The 14,721-nt window shown below is 40.0% G+C and overlaps 1 protein-coding gene across 4 annotated transcripts in view; it reads left to right on the top strand.

The window, feature by feature from the left end:
- Window positions 1-1,794: 1,794 nt before the first annotated feature.
- Window positions 1,795-14,721, top strand: part of brip1 (BRCA1 interacting protein C-terminal helicase 1) — an 87,664-nt gene continuing 74,737 nt past the window's right edge. For 2 of the 4 annotated variants that reach the window (XR_004633784.1, XM_034700759.1), the window contains exons 1-11: window positions 1,818-2,104; window positions 2,410-2,512; window positions 2,622-2,733; window positions 3,045-3,275; window positions 3,397-3,542; window positions 3,650-3,793; window positions 10,960-11,250; window positions 13,376-13,597; window positions 13,684-13,883; window positions 13,966-14,098; window positions 14,560-14,714. Coding sequence is in view for 3 of the 4 variants with exons in the window: in XM_034700759.1 (XP_034556650.1) it covers window positions 2,420-2,512; window positions 2,622-2,733; window positions 3,045-3,275; window positions 3,397-3,542; window positions 3,650-3,793; window positions 10,960-11,250; window positions 13,376-13,597; window positions 13,684-13,883; window positions 13,966-14,098; window positions 14,560-14,714 (1,727 nt within the window). In the remaining variant the exon portion in view is untranslated. Of the gene's footprint in view, window positions 2,105-2,409; window positions 2,513-2,621; window positions 2,734-3,044; window positions 3,276-3,396; window positions 3,543-3,649; window positions 3,794-10,959; window positions 11,251-13,375; window positions 13,598-13,683; window positions 13,884-13,965; window positions 14,099-14,559; window positions 14,715-14,721 lie in introns of all 4 variants that reach the window. The other 2 variants (XM_034700761.1, XM_034700760.1) reach the window with 2 other exon arrangements.

Raw genomic sequence — 14,721 nt, 5'->3', positions numbered from 1 at the left:
ACAGTTTATTTAGTTATTTTGATACACTTTCCTTGTCCTGTTAATTGTATCAATCTTATTTTTACATAGTTATTTTTTAATCCTGCCTTGTAAGGTGACCATGACTGTTTTGAAAGGCGCCTATAAATAAAATGTGTTATTTATTTATTATTAGTTTAAAAATAATGCTACATATTTAAGTAGTTTGTAGTAAAAAGGAAGGGTTTTATTTCATGTATCTTACGTATTTGGCAGGTAGATATGAAACTGTTATTAAAGGTGAAACATTTCAGGTCAAAATAATGTGATAGAAGGTCAACATTATGAGGAAATAATGCAAGATTATGGGCTATTGAGTTTTAATTATGAACAAAATGTTAAAATGTGGGATTAAAAGTCTTTATTATGAGCTAAAAAAGTAAAAAAATAAGGGATAAAAAAAAGTTAGACCTCTGAGATAGTTAAATAGAAAGACAGAAAATCTTAAAAACTATTATTAAAAAATAATGCTGTTACTTTATGATTCATTCATTGTGGGGATGAGCAACAAATAAGAAAAATATTTTGTTTAGAACAAATTCTAATACATAAAAAGTCCCCAAACTTGTTATCTTTGTTTCTCTCTCCAGGCTGAGATTCAGAAGTTTTATCCATAGTGAGGCCGTTGCCATGTAAACAGAGCAAAGCCTTTTCTCACAGTCACCCCACACACACATATAAAAGTCAGCTGAGTGAGACTTATGGGAGTTTTGCCTGGACATGCCTTCACAGCCATGTTCTCAGCAGGCATGACGAGGGAATAAAGGGGCGGGGCTACTATAATGGATTCAGTTTGACGTTCAGGCAAAAATAATAAAGAAAACGTTTTATGTATCAAAAATGTAAGTGTTTGAAAGCACCAAACATTAAAAAAAGAAAGAAAATAAATCACTTCAATTACTTTGAAACATTAAATGTGTTAGTATCTGAAGCTACCAAAAAAAAAAAAAAAAACCACAGTTAATACACTTGAGTAATTACCATAGACTGTATAAAATAATAATAATAACACATGCACGACAGAGACAAACAAACACAATGGTCCTTATTATGAGACAGTATGCCAAAATTGTAATATAGTCAAACTGATGAGATAGTTAGTCATAATTACAATATAAAAAGTTATGATTAAGATAAAGTGAAATGTTTAAATAATGAGATAAAAAAAAACACAAAATGAGATAGAATTTTAAAAGATACTGTTCACTAATCGTTTATGAATTTTCATCTCATAAAAATGACTTACTTTCTCATCATTTTGACATTAGCTTACAATATAGAATTTATTTAGTTTAATTATGACTTTTCATCTTATAATAATGTCTTTTTATGTCCCTACTTGACTTTTCACATCGAAACTATAACTTTCTTTCTTTTCATTATGACGAACTAACTTAGTTTGCCTGTTTGATTTATTTTTAAGAGAGATCTTCACCATAAGTCTTCACCACATGTATTATTTGATTATTTTATACCGGCAGAAGTGGGCGTCCCTTTCATTGACAGCCTGTGCGGATGTTTACAAACGTAACATCCGGTTTTTGTGATAATCGAGCTGCAAATGACAACCCAAAACTGAACTTCAAAATAAACTTCAAAATAAAACAGACAAAGCTGCTTGTCATTATTAATGGTTGCGTTACGTACTTAGTGTAAAATATATCAATTTTAGGTGTTATATTTATTGTTCTGAATACTTCAAAGAAAAGAATATTTCAATACTCGTGTTTAATTTCATCACATTACGTTATCATTTGAATTAAGGGTTTTACTTTGAAAGGAGTAGCCGGAAACAGTCGCGTAAATATGGCTAGCTTGTTGTGAAGTGGGCTTATGTGATTTCATTTAGAGCGGGAAGACCTTTTTATTTACAGTCTATGCAGAGGACTGATTACGTTTGTAACGTTAACAAAAGCAGCATGTATTCGCTGAATAACTTTCAAACAACCCCAGTTTGACTATGTTAGCAGTTCTATCATGTCATATGGATGTTATCAGGAGACAGTAACGGTAACATCTTTGTCGTAGCTTTAGCTCATGTCAGGTAACTGCCATTTATAGCTAGCAAGTGACTGTCAGGTGTCAGGTAAGTTAGCAAAACATTTAATGACATGTCAATGCTTCTGTTTAACAGACTTGACTGTTTTTGAACAAACGTTTAGAAGCTAAACTATTAGTTTGTTACAGTAATACGCATGTTTGCTAGCTGTGTGCTACTAATGCTCTCTTCGTTGTTACAGTAGAATTGCGCATGCGTGTAGACAATGAGTGCTTTAAAATGCAAAACAGTGCGCTCAACATGTGGCTGGAAGTGAATACATAAACAATACTGCGTTTATCAGGCATGTTAATTGTTTTCAATGTAATTTATATAATTTTCTGTTGTGACAGGGACACAAACATGGCTTTATCCCCGGTGGAGTACACCATAGGAGGGGTGAAGATCAACTTCCCCTGCAAGGCTTACCCCTCCCAGCTGGCCATGATGAACTCTGTAAGTATCCATCCATCCATCCATCCATACATACATGCAGCTTTTGTTTTGGAGGTAATAACAGAGACAGTTAACCATCAGTGTAAATGTGTCTGTTTATAATCCACAGATTGTGCGAGGGCTGAACTACGGACAGCACTGTTTGCTGGAGAGTCCAACAGGAAGTGGAAAGAGTTTAGCCTTGCTGTGTTCAGCTCTGGGCTGGCAGCAGGCTCAGTTAGGTGAGTCTGTTCTTCTGGAGAACAAGTACAGGTGTGTGAGCTTGCTGGTATCTTCAAACCAACGAGAGACGTACAGATTGGTCATCTTAATCTTGATGATGCTCTATTAAAACATCTGTGCATTGAAGTAAGTCTAGATAAGACTTGTTTTTTCCTGCCAACATGTCTGCACCAGTGTTTGGGAAAATAGATCATCCTCATGCATGCACTAAACCAAAAATGTGTGCATACAAAAAACACTCGTCTTCCTTGCCATCTTCTTGAATTTGTGTATCTGATGTTTACATATGTTTTTCCGTGTGTGATCACAGCTAAACTACAACAAGGAGGGAGCCCTGGAGTGGACAAGAGCCAGCCAGATAAAAGCTTTGGAGACTACAAGAAGCCAAATGTCACCCCCTGTCAGTGTTCGTGCCACAGCAATGTCAAGAGGCCTGCTGCCACACCTGCTGCCACACCTGCCTCCAAAATTCCTGTTGTAGACCTCACTGAGTCGCCCTGCAAAGATGGAGCACAGCCGGCATCTCCAGCACCTGGGAAAAGTACTCTTTAATTCTTTGCTTCATTTGAGCGTGCCTTAGATATGCTTTTATGTTTTTTTATGTGATGTAAACAAATAAGATGTGACTGTTTTTTGTTTTCTGCAAACTTGATGTGTTCCAGGCTCTGCACCAGAGGAGTCGCAGCCAAAGAAACAATCTTTAGCGTCTCGTCTTTCGGAGAAGTTTCAGTCCTTCCTCAGCTCTGACCAGGAGAGGGACGAGGACTTTCAGCCGGACAGGAAACGAATCCGCACTGTCGAGCCCAAGGTAGTCACAGATAATACCTGAAAAGTGACATTAGTTCTTTTTGTACTTCTTTTGCAGTGATGTTGTGAGTTAAAGTGCTGGTCAGTGACTCTGTGTGTGTTCCTCAGAGCCGTAAGAGGCAGCGTCTGGAGCAGGGAGTGGTTTTCTTGGGTGATGACGACGAGCCGGAGCCGGAGGACGGGCCTTCAGGTTTTCAGAGTTGGGCCACGGAGCCACGCAGTCCAGCGGCCGCTCTGTCCTCTTCATGCTGCGTGAGTACAACCATCCTCATCCTCACCGTCATCAAACACACAGTCATGTGTGATTATATTGAGATGTTTATATTGTTGTGAAAGGAACTGTGGCTCCTTATCCGCCCACAGAAACAGAGAGTGTCATGAGTTAAGCTGGCAGACTTGACCCTTGCTTCATTCAGACTACTTAGCTCAGGGGTTTACTTTCACCACTGGGTGGCGATATACTCCACAAAATGGATCAAGGCTTTTGTAGAAGTCTAAAACATGATGCCCTAAAATGAGACACATTTGAACATTGCAGAAAAAGTTTGTTGTACCCTTGCAGATCAAAAAGTGATAGTATATACATTAATTTAACATATTGTAAATGCAATCAACCAATTAAACCAGCAAGGGATTGACAAACTATTCAAACTACCTCCTAATAAAACCCAAAAGAAGGCAACAGAACTGAGACCCTAAAGTGATGATTGGATCAAAACATCTCAGGAACAGTTCAGTAGAGGAACTCAAGCCCCCAAAAATGTAGATACCCCTTGCTGAAGTAGAACAAAGCACAACCATGCATGTTCTTTTAGAACTTTAACATGTCTAGTTTATGAAATGGATGGTTATATACAAATATTTTACTGCAAAGTCTCTTATATTGATTGTTTTGTGAAATTTACAAAAAAGTTCCCAAGAAAAGAAGTCCAGAGTACAAAAGAGAGAATAAAATAAAAGTTAAAAATGAATAAATAAAGATAGACTTTAAAATAAATTAGGAACTAAAAATAACCCCAAAATTGTAATAATTAAAATAGTAATGTATACAATGATCTTAAAAGGAAAACATCTAAATGAATAAAATGCTTAATTGACAAATACAAATAATTAAAATAATAATTAGAATAATAGAAAAGTTATATTATAGATACAATACATTTTAGAGATAAATAAATAATAAAATTTGAAATCAAAACAAATTAAAAGGTAGATTGGTAAATACAAAAAATACAAAATAATAATTAGAGTAATAGAAAATAAATAGAATAGATACAATTACATTTAAAGAAAATAAATAAAATGAAATAATAATAATTTATATCATAAATCAGTCCATCAAAAAGGCAACTGAAATGTGATGAAGCAACAGGAGCCAAACTCATCTGGAAACTAATCCTGCAGTGATACATGTCCTTCATTTTATTCCTCCACTGTGGGCGGATGTGGCCTTAACCCGGAGACTGTGATGATCTTCTTTGCACTGAAAATTTATTTTGATTCATAGTTTTTTTTTGGTCTTAATGTGAAAAACAGTAAAGCTTTTTTGGTGAAGTCTTCACCTGTGTCAGATAAAACCCTCCAGGTGCATCACATGTCACCGTGTGCTCAAAGGTTTCTACCTGCAGCTTTTATTCTCCATGTTTCTGATTTGTCTCCACGACCCAAAGACCAACAGGTATGTCATAATCATGAGAAGTGCTCAGCTGTCGTGTCCTGTCACACAGCTCACAGGAAGGGTTGAACTCTCTCAAACCGAGCCTTAACCTGCCGCAGGTGTGTGGTTTGGATTTAGAGCCGATGGTGGGAGGTGGAAAAAGAGGAGGAGGGAAAGTGAAGTCGAAAAAGCGCGTCGGGCTCTGGTTTCCCTGCAGCTACATGACCCGGGCTCTTTTGTCCCGCGAGCGCTGACTGACGGCCTGAATGGGCTCCTTTGAAGCAAGCTCCAGTTTTAATTAAGAGGGTTTGCCTCGCCTGGGCCGCTGATCTGTGAAAGCCATGGGGATAAATATTGAATGGGGTTCACCCGCTGGTTACTGCGCCCGAGGGATAAACAGGTGCTTCGGAGGGCAGATATTTGCCAGGGCCTCTACCTGCACGGTGTGGTCATATCAGGAGGAGGGGGGTGTTCGGTGTCATGTCTTCCCAGGTATTGGCTATTGAAGCCCACCCTTATTGGGGTGAATTCCAAGCCCTCCGAAGCTGTGGAATGAGGAGCAAATTGGCGTCCAGTGAGAGGCGCCAGTGATACCTAAGTGATCCGCTGCCTGCGGCCCCTCGCTGCCCTCCAACTGGCCCCCTGGAGTGTGAGATTTCCATCTCTCAGGTGTTGGCAGGGAGCAGAGCAACAGAAGCCTACCTGTGAATATTCTGAGGTGTTCAGTAACACCGCTGACCTCTGTTCTGTCTATTCACAGGAGCTTTCGCCGCTGCATACACTTACACCTTGGCGGTGTCGGTGTACCACGGAAACTCAGGATACCTGTTAACATATTAGAACCAAAGAAATTTAATGCACCTGCACAAACATAATAAACCTGTTTGACTTTATAGAACTTAGAGTAACAGAGGTCACCTGTAAATTCACATGTATTTTGATATTTTTTTAACTGAAATGAGGGTTCATCTGTTAAACTTTGGTTTTAGCTAAAAACATCAACACCTTTTTGAGGCTGGTAAAATCTAGAGTATGAGTTGTGTCGGTTTATAAGACGAGGGCCGGTTTTTGAAGGACTCTGAGGGGAAAAGGTTTAAACTCTCTTCCTTTGAGACGATTCCTGTTGAAGCAAAGTTTACACCGAGCCGTTCTTGTGTAGCTCTCTCTAGAAGAGTCTATTTCATCCTGAGACATGCCGCCCATTTCTGGGTCACTTTCTGCCTTAAATTCAGGAGTCTTTTCAGTCAAACAGCACTCATAACATTTATTTACCCAAAGATATATCACCTTTTGTTTGTGATTATCACCTCATGGGATAGACAAGCTTTTAAAAAGTGTCCCTGCTAACTGTGTCACACAGTGAAACGGTCTCTTGCCTCTTGGATAAAAATTAATAAAATGTCACACTCTGGTATATTCAATCAAATCTAGCTCTTTAGCTAGTATTGAAAGTATGTCTTATAGTCTGAATTTTACAGTTTCATAAAGCAGGAGCTGTTTTTTTTATTTTTTATTTTTATCTTGGGAGAGGCTGTGAGCTGAGCTGCCACTACACGACTAAGGATGTTTGATCTGATTTAGGACAAGATTTCTCAAGCATTCAACCTTCTCACAGTCTGCAATAAGAGGAAAATAGTCTCCTTTTGTCCATATTTCTTTGTTGTTTGTCATTTACTGGGAGTAGAGTCATCCTCAGAAGTGCTCTCCTCTTTCAACCAAACAAAACATGTAAATTAAACATTGAAAATGAGCCTTTATTGACATTATTTTGCTGGGTCACAGGGGCTGTGAGCTGAGCTGCCACTAAGGGTTTTAGCTGTAATTTAGGACATGATTTAAGTATTCATCTTTCTTGAGGTCTATAATGAAAGTAAAATAGTCTCCATTTGTCCAAAACACATGGATCAGGTGATTAAATTGGTAAAATACTTGAAGCATTGGGCTGGATCTTAAGAAGACATTAGCTCAGTTTGAAGGTGATATTTATCTGTCACTGGGAGTAGATAAATCCACAGAAGTGCCCGTCCATTTTAATCAAACAAAACATGTAAATTAAGCATGAAAAATTAGCCTTTATTGACATTATTTTGCTGGGTCACAGGGGCTGTGAGCTGAGCTGCTGCTAGATTATCTGATGCTATGTCAATATCTCGTGTGATGGCCTTCATGATTCATATCCAACAAAAACCACCAATAGTTCATCATCCCTGACATCCATTTATCAGCGTCCTATGTGTTGTATAACCGTCCTGTAGCTGTTTAACGAACAAAGGAAAGATCGTTCTCGTTGCTAGCAGCCCCTCAGGATCGACACCACTGGAACCGTGTGCTGAAAGAGCCGGTATGTTCTTGTTGCGAGCGGAGCTGGCGTCCACTTTGCCCCTTTTGCCAGTTATCTGCATTCCTTTCCAGGGGGTGTCTGCTCCGGGCGGTGGGGCCAGGCTTGAAACCTTGTTGTCCTGGCATCTTGGGGAGGCAGGCGCGTAAAAGGATACTCTTGTGTCAGCTGTTTCCTGCTGCAGCTTTTGACAAGGGCCTCTATTCTTCAGCGAGCCCTTCTACACCGCCGCCCCTCCTCCCCCCACCTGCCAATGAATAAGTAATTATTGGCCATCTTGGGGCAGGATATTTGGACGGTTCTGTTTAATGTGGCAGCAGCAGGTAAGGTGATCGGGCTCAGGGCCCAGGCTGTGGAGCGTAACTGTTCCAGAGGAGAAAGGTAACCTGAACTGGTGTTGGGGCCCTGCAGCACCTCTGTTTGTTTTTCACATGGGCTCAGGGCTCGTTATCCCTCTTAACTCTGAGAGGCGGCTCTCTGAGGGCTCCCTTTGGCCTACACTCCATCACACATTGTAATATTTGATGGGCAAACATGCTCGGAAAATCTGAGCCGCCGGGAAACTGGAGCTGCTCGTCTGTCATCAGAAGTGCTACCTTCTGATCCCCATCATAAGCTGCCGTGCGTGACAACACATACCGTTCATTCCTGCGTGGAATCCAGCAGGTAATTTGTTGAGGAATTAGGATTAAAACATGTTTGTCAAGCATCCACGTTACGATCATTTAATATTAACACAAACATTTTAATCTTTGGAGAACGAGGCGGCACACTTCTGACTAAAATTTAGAACAGTAATGGGAAGCGGACTGATACTGAAGTTTAATGTTTGACAACATATATGCTGTCCAAGATCGGAGCGCACAAAACTTCTGTTCACTGTCAAGAAATTGAAGAAGAAAATTAAGACAAAATACGCTCTAATTTAGGAGACTAGAGACTAGCTCGTCTTCTTTTCCAGACTTTTAGTGAGATAAAAAATATCCAAATTAAACAACTAGTCCAGTTTCTGTTTGTCTGGACACCTCAACATTTCAGGCTTTTTACGAGCAATTTCATGAAACAATAACTCTTTGATGTCGTCACAGTTTGCACATTACAAATGAAAATAGGACCCAATTTCCTAAAACTCAGAACCAGCGGAAGAATGCCACATCTTAACTGTGCAACCAAGCATCTTGAAATTCAGTTTGATCTGCACTCATGTCCTTTATTTTGCAGTTTAAGAATTGAAAGTTAGGTTTCATCGCAATACAGTAAAATTAATCAAATCAAATCTATACAGTAAAATTAATCAAATCAAATCTATACAGTACAATTAATCAAATCAAATCTATACAGTACAATTAATCAAATCAAATCTATACAGTACAATTAATCAAATCAAATCTATACAGTACAATTAATCAAATCAAATCTATACAGTACAATTAATCAAATCAAATCTATACAGTACAATTAATCAAATCAAATCTATACAGTACAATTAATCAAATCAAATCTATACAGTACAATTAATCAAATCAAATCTATACAGTACAATTAATCAAATCAAATCAAATCTATACAGTACAATTAATCAAATCAAATCAAATCTATACAGTACAATTAATCAAATCAAATCTATACAGTAAAATTGATTAAATTAATCAAATCAAATCTATACAGTACAATTAATCAAATCAAATCTATACAGTACAACTAATCAAATCAAATCTATACAGTACAATTAATCAAATCAAATCTATACAGTACAATTAATCAAATCAAATCTATACAGTACAATTAATCAAATCAAATCTATACAGTACAATTAATCAAATCTATACAGTACAATTAATCAAATCTATACAGTACAATTAATCAAATCAAATCTATACAGTACAATTAATAAAAAGAAATCAATACACTAAAATTAATACAATAAGATAAATACAGTAAAATAAATAAATAAATAAAATATATTAAAATTAATCAAATAAAATAAATACAGTAAAACTAAGAAAATAAAAACAACACAGTAAATTCAATAAAATAAGAGTAGAAAGAAAATTTAAAAATCAGTTAAAGTGAAAAAGATCAGATAAATATAAGAAATGAATAAGGTAATACTTTTTGTTATAACAATAGTTGTAATAATAATGATAATAATAATAATAATAATAATGCAGTCCAAGGCTAAAAATAATTTACTCCACATTAAGAGCCAGGTTAAAAAGCTCAGTCTTTAGTATACTGTTAAAATCACCCAGAGGCCGGTGCTTGTGTGACACTCACAAGGAACATTTCAAATACTGATAAAGTTGCAGTTAAAGTGACAGCATCTAAATTAATCTCATAGATTTTATACAGAACCCTGTGATGCAAAAGACCGCATCGCTCCAAAGACTTCAACTCGTAAACAGGATCAGTTTCCTGAGCGTCGTCGGCTACACTTCACCTGTTAAGGTGGAGGAAAAAAGAATCCGCCACCACGTCACCTGACGGCCAATTATGAAGCAGCTAGATTTTCTCAGCCGCCACAAAAGGCGGCTGATCATCTTTCAGCCTCCAAAGGTCACCCGGTGCTGAGTGACAGGACGACTTATGTACGGATACTAATTCTATATGCTGCTCCGTGTGTTTTTCAAAGGGCGTACAAGACGGCGTGACAGACGGAGTATTCAGGGAGTTTATAATGAAGATGAGTCGCCTGCATCGTTTATCAGAAGAATTAAAAATGCTAATTCACAATCACAATATGGAGCAGGGAGTGTTTATAACAGAGAGGAAATCGGCTTTATTGGTAGCATCAGATCCCAACAAATGTTCTCCTCAGACTCTTTCCAAACAGAGCAGGTCTAGACCGTACTCCATGTTCTATTATTAACAAAGACCCAACATCAAGACAGGATCAGATCCAGTCCCATCTTACAGACAGGACTCAGTCTGATCTCATCTTAATCCACCATGAGCAGAGCACTTTGCAGCATTTAGCAAGTTACAGCGGCAAGGACAAACTTCCTTTAACAGGCAGAAACCTCCAGCAGGACCAGACTCATGTTAGACACACATCTGCTGAGAGATGAGAGATGATAGTGGTGGCATTTTGCACAGTTTAAGTCAGTTTTGATCGTCACATTATGATGCATAAACTACGTCTACGTACGAATGACGAGATCAGGAGTTGTGACGCATGAGTTGATGATTATGGAGCTTGGAGACGAGACCGATGTGTCATTCTTATATTTCACTGATAACTCAGTATCTCATGATCAGGCAATGTTTTAGTTACTTCTGAGTCAGTTTTATCTTTTTTAAGAGCTAATTTAGGTAAATGAGGCTCTGCGTAAATTTATTTTGGAAGTAGGAAAGTAATTTGATGAATCTTGAAAATGTTAAACTGTCTCTCTGTATTTCTTTCTCTTCTTTCTCTCCCTCCAGTCCCCTGAACCCTGCACCCGCTGCTCCTGTGCGTCAACAAAAGACGGCATGAAGGCGAAAGACGCCGTTAAGGACAACAGCCAAGACGGAAACAAGAAGCTACGCAAGATCTTCTTCGGCACACGCACGCACAAACAAATCACGCAGATCACCCACGAGTTAAGGCGCACCGTGTACTCCGGGACGCCCATGACCATCTTATCCAGCAGAGATCACACATGCGTCAACCCGGAGGTGGCGCCGCATGCAAGCCGCAATGAGCGCTGCAAGGAGCTGCTGGAGAACAAAGATGTGAGAGTGATTAACACACATTCATTTCTTCTTTCAGTCGCTGTAACTCTAACCGAAATGAAACCAACAACATCGCCTCAGAGCAACAATTACGCCGCTACAATATCCACATTGGGACACACTGAAACGTCACGAGCCATTGATGCTGTCTTTTTGTACACACATGAGACACTTGTAACCCCCTATACTGTCCTAAAGTCCAGGCGCCTACTGTAATGAGGCCAATTACGCTGTCGTTGGAGGTGTTCGCCTCACTATGTGGCCGAGTTTTAACCCCTCGCTGGAGTGGGTGTCGCTGACTCTCTGTGTCTTCGTCCCCTCAGGGTGCAGTTCGATCAGGGTCGGGTTACTCTGCAGTGTGGACACAGTGATTTATGACAAAAGCGCAGCCTTCAGTCAAAATTGTAGACTTGAGGAATAATGGAGGTAGACTTAAGCTGTCGTGAGCTGTCGCCATGTTGGTTTTCAGGAGCTTGAAGTGACCTAATTTGATGGAGAACTGCAAGAGGATCAATATTTCTAAGTTATCATGATAAGAAACATGGAGAGTAGAAAGTAAGAGATGACGTGCAGCACACGGTAGGAGCTAGAAGTCGATCCTGCAACCGCTGCAACGAGGACTAGCCGTGCTTGTAGCTCATTCTGCAGAGTCTGCAAGTTAACCACCATGTTTCTCTCATCAAGGGTTTCTATTTGTAGTTGCAGTGTTTATTCATAAGACTAAAGAAACTAAGACAGCTTGCAGAACACAGAGAAGCACCTCTGTCTCAGAATAATCGTGACACGTTGAAATAACTTTTCTGAGGTGCATGCAACGGCTGCAGCAGATAAATCAAACACTGACAAACATGGAAAGAGCTAACGCGCTATGTGTGGTGAGCAAAGACACCTGACATTCGGTATAGATAAGATAAACGTAAAATTAAACTAGAATTCACTTGTAGAATATTTTGTCCCAATGACTTCTTAGAAGGTTTGTTGGTGCAAAGAATCGCTCATCGTCATGGATTTATCTTGTGAACTTTGGATGATAAAGGTGCACAGGAAGAACATGATTTTCCAATGCTCAAGTACTCGTTCACGTTCAAAGATCGTCTTCATTGGTGCCTGGTTGTAATACAGTATTCCACCCAGACACGGGCGATAGAGCGTCTCAGAGCTGTTTTAAGTTACAGGAGAAGAAGAATGCTAACTGCATTAAATAGCAAAAGAAGAAGAAAACATGAGCAACAATCTGTGGAAATACATGTGTAGAGGTGTGAGATTCAGAAACAGAGAACACTGCAGAGACTGAGCATGGCTGTAAAATGTAAACATACATGCTGCTTCGTCACAGAAACACCGACATAAAGAGACAGAGCGGAACTAGCAGCACCTCGTCCCCCTCGACTACGAATAATCGCAGAATAGATGCCAGTGATTATGGAATAGTGTTTTGGCTTGAAATGCACATCTACTGAATTATTTCCTAACTTGAGCATTAAGAAATGAGTCTGCCTGTAGTGGCCACTTGAAGAACTGCATTTTTCCGCCCTGGAGGCTGACTCTCGGTCAAAACACCTGCCTCCCCTTTACATCACCCTGCCTTTCATAACCGTGGCTACATCATCTTTAATCCCCCCCTCCCTCTGTCTCTCTGCAGACGGGGTTCAGTGTCACTTAAGTGCCGGAGCTTAGCACATCATTGTCCGACCCTTCCATCCAGAGATCGTTATTGTGTCTGGAGGTTACAGAGTCCGTGGATGTACAGTATCCATGTGTGACAGTGTCACCTCCACCTGTTAAACCCATAACGATCAGGGTGGGACAAACGAAACAGACACCTGATGTGACAGAGTAATCGGTTGTCGGTACATGAGATGCTTCTTCTTTACACGTCTTTTACATTCACTGTATGAGTGTCAGGACATGATAACTGCCACAAAGGCTGCCACACCTGATCACAGGCGGCCTCTGAAATACTGTAAGTCACCTCTGATTCACCTGGAAACCAGAGAGAAGAAGATTACAGGATCCAACATTTGAATTTGTTCTGATTCTTTTTAGTCTTCTTTAGGAGTGAAAACCTTTTATCACGTCGCCCTGAGTTTTGAGGAAACATAAACAGAAAATGTGTCTCTTACAGGGCAGGTCATGTCGTTACTACCACGGTGTTCAGAGGATTCGGGACCAGTCCAGCTTACAGCGAGTCCACGGACTCAATCACGCCTGGGACATTGAGGACTTGGTCTCACTGGGCAAACGGGTCCGTGCGTGCTCCTTCTTTGCTGCTCGGGAACTCATGCAAGAGGCGTTAATCATCTTCTGCCCGTATAACTACCTGCTGGACCCGATGATCAGACAGAGTGTGAGTAGATTTCGGAGAAGAATGCAGAGGGATCGTTGATAAATCATGAAACATGCATTTATTCTTTTCCTATTCATTTCGACCAGCTGGACATCGACCTGTCCGGCCAAATCTTGGTGCTGGACGAGGCACACAACATTGAGGACTGTGCGAGGGAGAGCGCCAGCTACACTTTAGACAACAAAAACCTGCTGATGTCCCGGGACGAGCTGGATGGGATGATCAGAACCAACATCAGACGCTCCAAACACGAGCCGCTCAGAGAGTTCTGCTACAGCCTCATCAAGTCAGTGATTTCTGTATTCCTTTTAATCTCCAGTACTCAGATTTGTGCACACATGTTCTGAGGCAGATGTTTTGTCTTGCAGCTGGATCCAGGAGAGCCAATGCATGCTGTCAGAGCGGGGATTTGAGAGCGCCAGTAAAGTCTGGAATGGGAAGGACATGATGGTCATCTTTCACGGCCTCGGCATCACCGCTGATACCTTCAACATTCTGAAGGTATCGACCCATATCTTTACAACTGATCATCTTTGTGACAGGAGACCTTGAAGTGCTCTGATGTGGAGTCCTTCCAAAGTTAAATATATCACATTTTATGTTGTTTGCCGTCAGATTAAAAGCCGAACAATAAAGAAGAACAAAATCTGGGATGCTGAGATCGATAGATGACAGTCTCAGATTTAAATCAGGAATTTAGGAAAACAAAAAAAATTAATTCTCTGAAGTTAAGGTGTTTAAAAATGCAAGATAAGAAGGTTCAATAATTGGGTGTCGGTTTAACTCCCAGAGCATACAGTGCTAAAGATATTTGAACCCAGATACACCAACAAAGTCTTGCAGCTCTGTGCAGTTTGCCCTTTTTTTGCATCTGATCATGGACTGTCAAGATGAGCTGTCAGCATCTCCACCTTACCAGTCAGGCACCAAAAGAAAATGAAAACCTTTTTGCTCTGTTGTAGCAAAACTTGGCGGCCGTGTTGGAGAAAGAGGAGCGTGTTGGTGTGATTAACGGTAAAGAGGACATGGTGCAAGTGCCGACCATCAGCTCAGCTACCTCCACTGTCCTGAAAAGTCTGTTCGTGGTGCTGGACTTCCTCTTCAGAGACAACTGCAGGTGAACA

This window comes from Notolabrus celidotus, chromosome 14 (genome assembly GCF_009762535.1).
Source record: "Notolabrus celidotus isolate fNotCel1 chromosome 14, fNotCel1.pri, whole genome shotgun sequence".
NCBI classification, from domain to species: domain Eukaryota; kingdom Metazoa; phylum Chordata; class Actinopteri; order Labriformes; family Labridae; genus Notolabrus; species Notolabrus celidotus.
Note: the sequence above shows the minus strand (reverse complement) of the source record. Positions and strands in the feature narration are given on the sequence as shown.